At 55.2% G+C, this 10,400-nt stretch overlaps 1 protein-coding gene across 1 annotated transcript; it reads right to left on the reverse strand.

Annotated features, from left to right (window-relative positions):
* Positions 1–1,788: 1,788 nt before the first annotated feature.
* LOC127060139 (noggin-2-like) lies at positions 1,789–5,490 on the reverse strand. The gene has a single exon (XM_050979892.1). It carries the CDS (start codon positions 5,488–5,490, stop codon positions 4,858–4,860), a length of 633 nt encoding a protein of 210 aa, XP_050835849.1. The 3' UTR covers positions 1,789–4,857.
* Between the last annotated feature and the right edge of the window lie 4,910 nt (positions 5,491–10,400).

Consider the following 10,400-nt stretch of genomic DNA (forward strand, 5'->3'; position numbering starts at 1 on the left):
AGATGGTGAGACGAGCCCAACTCTGCCCACCCTGCAGGGCACACGTGGTCAGCACAGGATCACTGAGGTTGGAAAAGACCTCTGAGATCACTGAGCACAGTGCACCCTGGCACTATTAGCCTCAGCAGTGTGGCTTGATTTTCATTGAGGTGATGAACGAGGAGCTGGGGGTGCCTGAGGAAGTGGGTCCAGCTCAGCTGGAGCTCCTGACCAGCAGCAGTCAGCAGGATGAGCTCACCAGGGACCTGCTGCTAGACCAAGCAGGGTGCGCAGAGGGACTGGCTTTTGCTGATAGCTCCTGGTGGCCCTGACAGGCTGCGAAGGCGATTGACAACAAATGCTCGGCCTGGAGGAGGAAATGAACACAATTTTGCATGCTGAGAAAACGTTTAGCCTGAGCTTTAAAGGTTGAGGAAGGCAATTACTGCCTCCAGTCCATTCTCTGCCTTTCTAGGAATGATGAGTGATGGGCCTGAGTCAGATATCTCAAAAGTTGGCACTGAACATCTGTGAGCTCTGGCCCTGTGAATCTGAGTTACCCTGGCAGAGCCGGCGTGCTGACAGAAACTGCATTCCTGGACACCGGCCTTAGTTGAGGGGACATGAGCACACGGGGAGAGGCAGGGCAGAAAATGGGGGTGAAATAAGCTTTGCCAGTGAGACAAAGAGTTAACCTGCTGCTGGTGTCAAAACCAAACTGGTATGTGAAAGATGAATGGAAAGCTGACTTCTTTCCATCGAGTCAAATGTCAGGAGCCATCCTGAACTCATTCTCTCTCCCAGGAGAATCTGGTTAATCTAAATCTGGGGTTCATGCATGGGAAAACAATTCACCAAGTGATAGAAGGGCCTTGACATTCAAAAGGAAGAGATGGAGACCTCTGCAAACCTGAGAGAGGGGCTCTTTGCTTCAGTCAGGCTTTGTAGGGACTACAAGGAAGAGATCCAGCTGTGATCCAGCCAAGGGAGCTGCTCCTAAACAGCACATGGTGTTGGAGCAGGTGAGCTCTGGCCAGTGCTGGCTGTGGAGAGGAAAGCTGCCTTTGCTTTCCCGTAGTGCCAAGGGACATGTGCCTGCAGGGCACGGAGCATCCATTGGGTCTTGTGGAACCTCCTTCATCACCTGTGCTCTGCCCTGCCTGAAGGAAGAAGCAGTTAAAGGGCTGATCCTTCAGATAAACACCTGCTTCAGCGTGGGGACACAGTGTGAAGGGACACTGCAAAGCGTGGGGTTCACTGCAGCTCCACGGGGCATGGGCATGGTTCCCCTGCCAGCACCAGGCAAGTGGAGGAACAGCTGGGTGCCCAGGAGTGGGGGTGCACAGCCCTGTCAGTGAGTGCCCATGGCTAGGCATGACTTTTGACAGTGTAATGACAGGAGGGACCCGAGTTAGAGGATGGCACCCACCCTCAGTGCACCAGGCCTTTTCCCATGACCCCAGAATGCACTGGGAAAGCCCATGTCTTCAGAAGCTGGCACCCCCCATATCTCAGGGTCCTGCCGGTTCTGCTCCTTTTCCCCCTGCAGCTCAACCCTTAATCGCAAGCAGCTTGGGGAGATAATGCAATAACCACACCAAAGACTCCCCTTTGTCTTACTCTTCTTTGAGGCTCGGCAGTTGAGGCGAGCCACCACACCCACGGCCCCGCCGTCACACGTCCGACTCACTGCCTCCCAGGGCAGCCAAGCTCCTCGGCATGAGGGCACCAGCACCAGGTGACCGTGGTCCTGCGCTGTGGAAGGCTGGCAAAGCAGAGCTGGGTGGGTGGGCTGGCATGTGGGGCTACCCTCTGCTCCCCAGCCCCGGCCCTCACTGAGCACCTTGGCTCTCAGCTCTCACGCTTTCACCTCCAGACAAGCCATCATCTCAAGCGGGACCACTGAGTTCTCCCCAGAGACAGAGGCAGCCCCCCTCCTCCCTCCAGCACATGGCATGGAGGCTTTTAGGCTGGTTTTTGCTGAGTTCACACAAATCTCGCCTTCCCCTTTCCCAGCCCCCCTCCTCGCGCAACTGAACTCAGCCATTGAGCCCAGCGAATGGTTTATTTCCCAGGTTAGCACAAAGCAGGGGTCTCTGTGTGCCCCTGGAACCAGCAGAACAAAACGCTTAAAGACGTTAGAGGGCCATTTGTAACCAAATCCCAACACACCAGATACTGTTGGGATTATGTCAGAAATATTTTCCCAGAATGCCTTCCCCTCATGCTCCTTCCTACAGATGTTCGGCCCCCACACCACAGATGTTGTTCCTCTTGCAAAATGAGCTTTCCCCTTTCTCTCTGAAATGCCCCTGATGTTTTGCACATTGTCTTTGCCGAAGTCTCGTTTTCACCCTGCCCTCTGCATCTCCCCCTTCCCCGATCCCTCACTGGCAAATGTGTGGAAAGGCCAACCTGCCTCCTCAAAAAGGGATGAGGGAATGGCTGCAGGACTCTTCAGGGATGTGGGCTATGGGATGTCGCTGTCCCTCTTGCCTTGTCCCCACCATGCCCACCTCAACAACTCTCTCCCTGTTTCAGCTTCAATCTGTGACCTCCAGGCTCTGCAGACCTGCTTCATGGGACTTGCTGGAACTCAGTTCCCTCAGACGATGATGGAGGGATACAAGCCAGACCCCTTGGAGGGTCCTGGTGCCTTCCCATGGGCTTGGTGTCATGCTGCTCTCCTGTGCTGCATGCTAAGCTGGACAGGGGCAGGGTCTCCTTGCTGCTCCACAGCTGCCTTGGGGGAGAACATCTCTTCACTGGCCAGGGCCTTTGGAAGCAGGGATTTTTCCTCAGGGATGCTGGGCACATTTTGGGCACGTTTCAGACACATTTCGTTCACCAGCGGGAATGGCCAGACCTTCCCCTCCAGCACCAGCAGCCCACGCAGAACACGCAAGGGAATGGCCTGGCAGCCCGTCAGGGCCGTGCTCCAAGCCCTGTGACCGACTGACAGACAGATCTCTGTCGGCAGCGGGCTCACACTGCCAGTGCCCTCGCTCTCCGGTGCCGGGCTCCTCCCCAGCCCGGCTGTCGGAGCCCGCCCGTGTGGAGCTGTCCCGTTTCTGCCTTGCCCTGGGTCCGTGAGCTCCGGCGGGAGTGCGGGGATCGGCCTGGCACCAGCGCAGGAGCTGCGGGCACTACCCGCCACCGCAGGCTCTGCTGCCCCCGCACACCCCAGCGGCGCTGCGGGCAGGGATGCGGACCCGGGGCTCCGTCGCGGCAGCAGGTCGGGGCGCAGGGCTTGTCTCCATCCTTCCATCTGCTAGTAGCGGCAGCCGAGAAAAAACATTTGTTCCGACACACGCGGGGCTGCCAAGCTGTGTCAGGCGCTTTGATGCCCGGGGCAGCAACCTCGACCGCTTCCTCTGCCAGCGGGAGAGCCGAATCCAAGAGCCGCAGAGCGCGGAATCTCCCAAGGATTTCAGGTGACACCTCCAGTCCGGGACATCGCAGCTCTTGTATGCGTTATGAGACATTTCTCTCCCGTCGGTATTTTTCTCTCTCCCCAACAGGTTATAGTTATAACACGCAAAGAAATCCCAGAGCGGAATCCCGGAGAGACAGAAACCGGAGGAGCTGTCCCGACTTTTGGGGCATCTCGTGATTTACGCCAGCGTGGCCCAGGCAAAGCCCTTTACTCAGCACCTGCTCTGAGTAAGAATCCGAATTTCCGCTGGTCTCCCAGAGAGCTGGAGTGCAGCATGGGGTTTTTCTTCAAAGATAGAGTTTATTGCTAAAAATGTTTTGATCAGTGATAGCTCATATTTACATTGATATGTTTTAAAAGGAATATTCAAGTAAACATTTCCAATAGTTTCTGGCATAATCTCTAGCTTTTTTTTTCCTATACACAAACGTTAAAAATAAATAAACTGTACACAGAAAATTTCCTTTAACATCTCTACACCACTATATGTATTCCCACACAAAAAACAATTCCACTCTTTCATAGATTTGTACTTTTCTTTAAAATTTCCTTCTTAATTAATTGTTATGCACTTTTTAAAAAAAAACACTAGAGAGCTTGGCAAATTAGTTCAAACATCAGTGACAAGATCTGAAGAAGATTAAAAAAATACAGCACAGAGAAACAACCATTTGGGGATGCTGCGGTTCTTGTTTTTCTTTTTTTACACCCTCTGCCCCTTTTCTCCTTTTGATAAAAACATCTTTACAAGAAATTTTTGCCCTTCCCTTCGGCAGGGAAGTGCTTGGGTTCTGTGGGGATGGGTTTAAAATGTGGTCCTATGTCTTTAAAATAATAATAATAATAATTATAATAATAATAAAAAAAACAGCTGCAATTTCCCCACCTTTTCCTTTAAAATCTCTCTATTTACACGGCTGGTAGGTTTTTTTTCCTTTTTTTAAGTTTTTTTTTTAAATTTTCCTTTTGTTAGAAGGCTATATACGTATAAAAATAGACATCTGACTGTAGTGCTTTACTGTGCCTTTGGCCTGCCCTGCAGTTCCTGGGTTCGCTTCCCCCCTTTTGAAAAAATAATATTAAAAGAAGTCCAAGTGAAAAAAAAATTAACAAAAAAAAAAATCAAACAACAACCACCAAAAAAAAAAAACAACCCACCACCCGAACAACCCCCCCCCCAAATAAAAACAAAAACCAACCAATCAAACAAAAAAAAAAAAAACCAAAAAATAAAAACCTCCAAAGCAGTTCATCTTCTCCCACTTCGCTCTGGGGGGGTGGGAAAAAAATTTACCTCCCAAAAAAACTATCCGAAAAAACCCCACCCCTCCAAAAAAAAAAAAAAAAACGAAAAAAAAACCACCCGAAAAACCTCCCCCCCACCCCACCCCGGCTAAAGTGATCCGGAGGAGGAGGGCGGCAGTGCAAGGGGCCGGGGCGGCTTAGCAGGAGCACTTGCACTCGGAGATGAGCGGGTACTGCACGGGGATCCAGGTGCAGTACTTCTGACTGGACCAGCCCTGGCAATGCCAGCGCAGGAAGGTCTTGGTGACCGACTTGACGGGCTTGCAGAACATGCCCTCGGGCAGCGAGCAGGACTTCTCGGCCAGGCAGTTGCCCTCCTTGATGTAGCGCGGCCAGAAGCGCACCCCCAGGTCCTTCCAGGCGTAGAAGACGGGGCAGTGGGTGTGCGCCCACAGCCACTGCAGCACCTTCCGCCGCGCCTTCTTGCCCAGCCGCAGGCGCGGGCCCCGGGGCGGCCCCAGCTCCAGCCGCCGCAGCTCGGCCGGCAGCGCCGCCCGCCCCCGCCCCGCCGCCGCCGCGGCGCCCGAGGCGTTGGCCGACCCCGGCACGGCCACGGCCATGAAGCCGGGGTCGAAATGGCTGCCCAGCTTCTTCCTCAGCGTCCTCTCGTCCAGGTCCTGCTCCTTGGGGTCGTACTCGGGGTCCGGGTGTTCCACGATGTCCTTGACGGGCAGGTTGTCGCTGGGCGAGGGTCGCAGGCGCAGGAAGGGCTGCCCGCCCGCCGGCAGCCCCAGGCAGAGGCAGAGCAGCAGCGCCCGGATCGCCGTCATGCTCCGGGCGGGCCCCGGCGCTGCTCCCGGCGGCCTCGGCTCCTAGCGCTGCCCGGCGGCGCCCGCCGGCTCCCGGGGGCTCATAAATAGGCAGAGACACCAGTGTCCGGCGGGGCCCGTTACTTTAAATAGCCCGGCCGGGGTTGTGTGACAGCCGCATCTGAGGCTCGCCCCGCGCCCGCGGCCGCTGGCTCTCGGGGCTCCCCGCCGGGCCGGCTCCAGCCGCGGTCGGCAGCGCCGGGGGGTCCGAGCCTCCCCCGCGGGGGAGGGCAGGGCACGGCGGCGGCCGAGCCTTCCTCCTCCTCCTCCTCCTCCTCTGCCGCCGCCGCCGCTCGCGCTCGCTCGCTCCCCCCCCAAAATTCACAGCGGACTCGTCTCCATCGCCATGGTGACAGCTGGGCCGAGCCCCACGACAGCTCGTCTAGACGGTGTGACAGGGTTTGGCGTGAGACCGGAGCCCGAGAATAAAACCCTCCTTTATAGCCGGGCGAGCCGGGCGAGGGGGCGGGAGGAGGGTCACGGCGCCAGGGCGCTCGGGCGGCCCCTGCGCGGGCACGGCCGGGGCACGGGGCTCAGGCGGCGGCGGGTGGCGGCGGCAGCGCCCGCGGCCCAGCCGGGTTCCTCCTCATGGCGAGCGGCGGAGGCGGCCCGCGGGCCCCCGGGGCATCCTCGGCGTGATAGGGCTGGGGGGCCGGAGGCTGTCCCCGGCACCGGCGAGGCGGCGCGTCCCGATTTCCTGGCGGCTCCTCGGGGGGGACGGGCAGGGGCGGGCTCGGCCGTCGCTCAGCAGCCCCGGCGACCCATGCCGGTGCCGCTGTTGCTGCCGCTGCTCCGGGAACCCGGTCGTCCGCACCGCGCTTAGCACAATCAGCGGCGCCGCTCCGTGCCCTGTGCTGCCTACTCTGCTCGGCCCGGCCCGGCACGGCGCGGCTCGGCTCGGCTCGGCTCGGCTCGGCTCGGCTCGGCTCGGCGTCACCCGACGTCGCAGAGTCCCGCCCGCCGTGCTCTGCCGCGCCGCTGCTGCCGCCCAAGTTAAATACGCGCCCGGCGCGGCCGCCCCGCCCCCCTGTCACTTTCACCGCGCGCTGAGTGACAGCCGGGTCCTGCCACCACCCCCGGAGCCGCCCACCTCCCTCCGGAGCCGTGCCGGCCCCGGGCTCGCCGGGAGCTGTCACCCCAGCAGCGGGCACGGCACGGGGATGGAGGCGATGGCCCCGGAGCAGCGGGGCGCTGCACCAACCCGGGGTCCAGGCATCGCCCGGACCCCGGGTAATGGGACCCTCACTCTGCCTCTGTCTTCTACAGCTGTTTTGCTGCCCCATGTCTGCTTCTCCACAAGAACCCAGCCGCCATCAAACCACCTTCCAGCTTTACGCAGAGCTTTAGTAGAATAGAAGCTCTATTAGCTCTTCTAATGTCCTTAGAAGCCGTCTGGGACACAGCACACCAGGGTAGGACCACTCCAGCATCAGCATCTCAGCACCCTCTGCAAGGGAGCTTGCAGCCTTCCAGGAGCGTCATTCTCACTCTGGAGAAAGCGTCCCTGCATCCCTCAGTGCAACATGGTGTGATAACCAGCCAGGTTAAAGCACTGGCTCTTCTTTCACCTCCTTCTCAGCTGTGTGGGGCTACATCCTTTTTTTTTGGAGACAAGCTGGACCCGCAGCCTTTGAGGCACAGAGACTACCAGCCTGGTGTATGTCAACAGTGAGAAACCCCAAACCCTCCTCACCTCCTTTACCTCCACATTGCTGAGCACTGAGCTCACGCTTGAACCATATCCAGAAATTGGACACACAGCTGGTTCCTCCAGGCTGACAGTGTGTAAGAGCATTCCTGCCCATGCCAGTCATTCTCTCCCAAAGCCATGAGATAACCAGTTACCCACTGGAGCCAAGGCAGGGTGCAGAGGGACTGAGGTGGATCGTAGGGCCAGTTTCTCACCACAGTGTGCTTCTGACCTAGCAAAGTGAGGGGCTGCAGCGACAGGTCATCCCAGAGCATCCCTCTGGCACATGCTTGGGGTTGTAAAGAGTGTCTCCCCTGGCTACTGTCTCTTTATCATTCCAGAAATACCAAATGGGTTCAGACAGGAAACATAAACAAATCCCCCTAAAACAGAGAGGCTGGACATCCAGCCCTGAGTCTGAATAGAGTCAGAGCATCTGCTGAGCACTGGGGAGACAAAGCTGCAGCGCCAGTGTGGGAGCTGATCCCAGTGCATCCCAGTAATTTACTGCGTGCCAGAGTTTAAATGTATCTAGCCTTTCTTCCTCACTCTGTATTTCTGCTTTCATGATCCCAGCTTGTTTTGCTGAACTTCTTCACTCATTTGGCTCACACATACTCTGCAATTAGACCCATGAAACTGTACCGTTTCCCTGCTTTTTCAGCATTAGCTCTCAACAATTTGCAAAAAAGATGGGTATTGCTATCCCCTGAAGCTGAATATTATCTGTGAAATGTTCCCATTATCTTTTTTCTACCCCAATGCACATGCAGTGCTTGAAGTGAAGGCAACCTGAATGTGCAAGATGCGCTCTGCCATCTCTCGCTGCTGGGTGGGAAAATGCAGCGTTCTCAGCAGTGTCAGAACTAAAGCAAACACAGAAATGAGAAGCAGCTCAGGGCAGAGACACCCAAGAGTCAGGAAGGGGGCAATTACTCAGCAAGATGTACTGCTGTTGGCACTGCTGCCTGAGTAAATCCTGGTGGAGTGATTAACATCTGACTGTAATTGTAATAATAAAATCCGACATGTATACAGCACATTTCATCCTGAAGGATCCCAAAGCACTCAAGTAACTTAACTCCTTCAGCTGTCTCCTGGACTTTATAAACATTCTTCTTAATCATCCTGCCCCAGGCAAAGATGTCTTTGCTCTGGCCACCCTCACCTTGCTTCGACAGGTCCCCCATGGGAGAGGAGAGCCTCTCTGGGGTGGGCTGGAGAAGATTTCCCCTTCTGGAGGCAAGATTCCTGGAAAATGATACTTGGCATGTTCCAGGGTTAGCAAGGGGGAAGGCATCAATAGCTCCAGGGGGCTTCAAAGACTGCAGCGGGCTAAGTGCTCTGCTTTTGTGCTAGCCACTGTGAAGCATTTCACTTGGTCTTCTGAGGTTCCCAAGGGGAAAAGTGGAAATGAAGACAACTCCTAGGCAAGAAATTTAAGTCTTCATTCTGTCTGCAAGGTCCACCATGAAAGCCTAAGACCCCTTCCCTTCCCTTCCCTTCCCTTCCCTTCCCTTCCCTTCCCTTCCCTTCCCTTCCCTTCCCCTTCCCTTCCTTCCCTTCCTTCCCTTCCCTTCCCTTCCCTTCCCTTCCCTTCCCCTTCCCTTCCCTTCCCTTCCCTTCCCTTCCCTTCCCCTTCCCTTCCCTTCCTTCCCTTCCCCCTTCCCTTCCCTTCCCCTTCCCTTCCCTTCCCTTCCCTTCCCTTCCCTTCCCTTCCCTTCCCTTCCCTTCCCTTCCCTTCCCTTCCCTTCCCTTCCCTTCCCTTCCCTTCCCTTCCCTTCCCTTCCCTTCCCTGTCCCTTCCTCCCTTCCCTTCCCTTCCCTTCCCTTCCCTTCCCTTCCCTTCCCTTCCCTTCCCTTCCCTTCCCCTTCCCTTCCCTTCCCTTCCCTTCCCTTCCCTTCCCTTCCCTTCCCCTCCCTTCCCTTCCCTTCCCTTCCCTTCCCCTTCCCTTCCCTTCCCTTCCCTTCCCTTCCCTTCCCTTCCCTTCCCTTCCCTTCCCTTCCCTTCCCTTCCCTTCCCAGCAGTGCTGTGCATTCACATCCACCTTCCCCGTGGGTACACAGCCCAGCTCCCAGTCTAGCCCTTAATTAAAGGATTTCAAGTTGGAAAGGGTACATATCCCCTATCAAAATAGTTCAGTGTAAGAAGAAAGGTGTCATGTTAAAGGCACTTTCTGAAAGGCTGAAGTGGTTATCAGCTGCTTATTTTTGCTTCTTTTCCATATCTGGCATCCCTTTGCCAGCTAAAGAAGACCTGGAAGATTTTGCGACAAAGTAAAAGAGCATTTTTAGTTCATGTCTGAAACTGTTTTCACTGGAAGGCTGTCAGCAGGTAAACTCCAAGTACCAGCAAAGCATCAGTGATGCTCTCTTACCAACAAAGTTTTTCATCTGACAAAGTGTTTTATCTTTTAGCTTGTGTCAGACAGAACTAATTGAACTCAAAGCCAGATGTAAAGGTACCAAGCAAAACTGTGTTTGTCACAAAATCATTCCTATTCCTTCAGCTGTAGGCACAGAAGCTTCATATCCACACCTGAAACCCTGGAAAAGTCTCTTGCCAGATGTGGCACAGGAAGCCCACACTTGGGAAGACGAGACTGAGAGGAGATAATAGAAGAGAGGGAGAGGAGAAGAGAAAAAGAGATGAAGAAAGTAGGGGAGGAAAATAGAAGAGGAGAACACAACTCCCAGACAAATGTATTTTGTCTTTTTTGGTTATATTTTTCATGCTGCTTTCTGTGTATTTAAGTTTTCCAGGATCTCTTTATGCTTGAGAAATAATGGTGATGGGCTGGCATGGCAAATATGAGGAAAGGCTTGGGTATGACAAGACAAAAGCTCCTATTTTCACTTAAAGAACCAAAAACACCCCCAATGGTGCATTGGGTTTTCATTAGAGATATGTTGATTTTCCAGAAGAAGTACATTACCCTTCTCTCATCAGTGAGTCTAAAGGAGCAGTTCTCAAAGTCTCCACAGCAAGTGGCTGGCAGGGCTCCACGGGAGCCTCGGCAGCAGCTCAGGGCTGGCTGGCTCCTGATGTCTGCTGCGGGCAGGAGACATTCAGGGCCCGACAGCAGCTGGCTGGCCCAAGTCCTGGTGAAGGTGACAGGGACAGCAAAGGCCACACAGCCACCAGGACTGCCAGTCACTTGGCACCTCTGTGCAGTGTGTCT

This window comes from Serinus canaria, chromosome 14, assembly GCF_022539315.1.
Source record: "Serinus canaria isolate serCan28SL12 chromosome 14, serCan2020, whole genome shotgun sequence".
NCBI lineage: Eukaryota > Metazoa > Chordata > Aves > Passeriformes > Fringillidae > Serinus > Serinus canaria.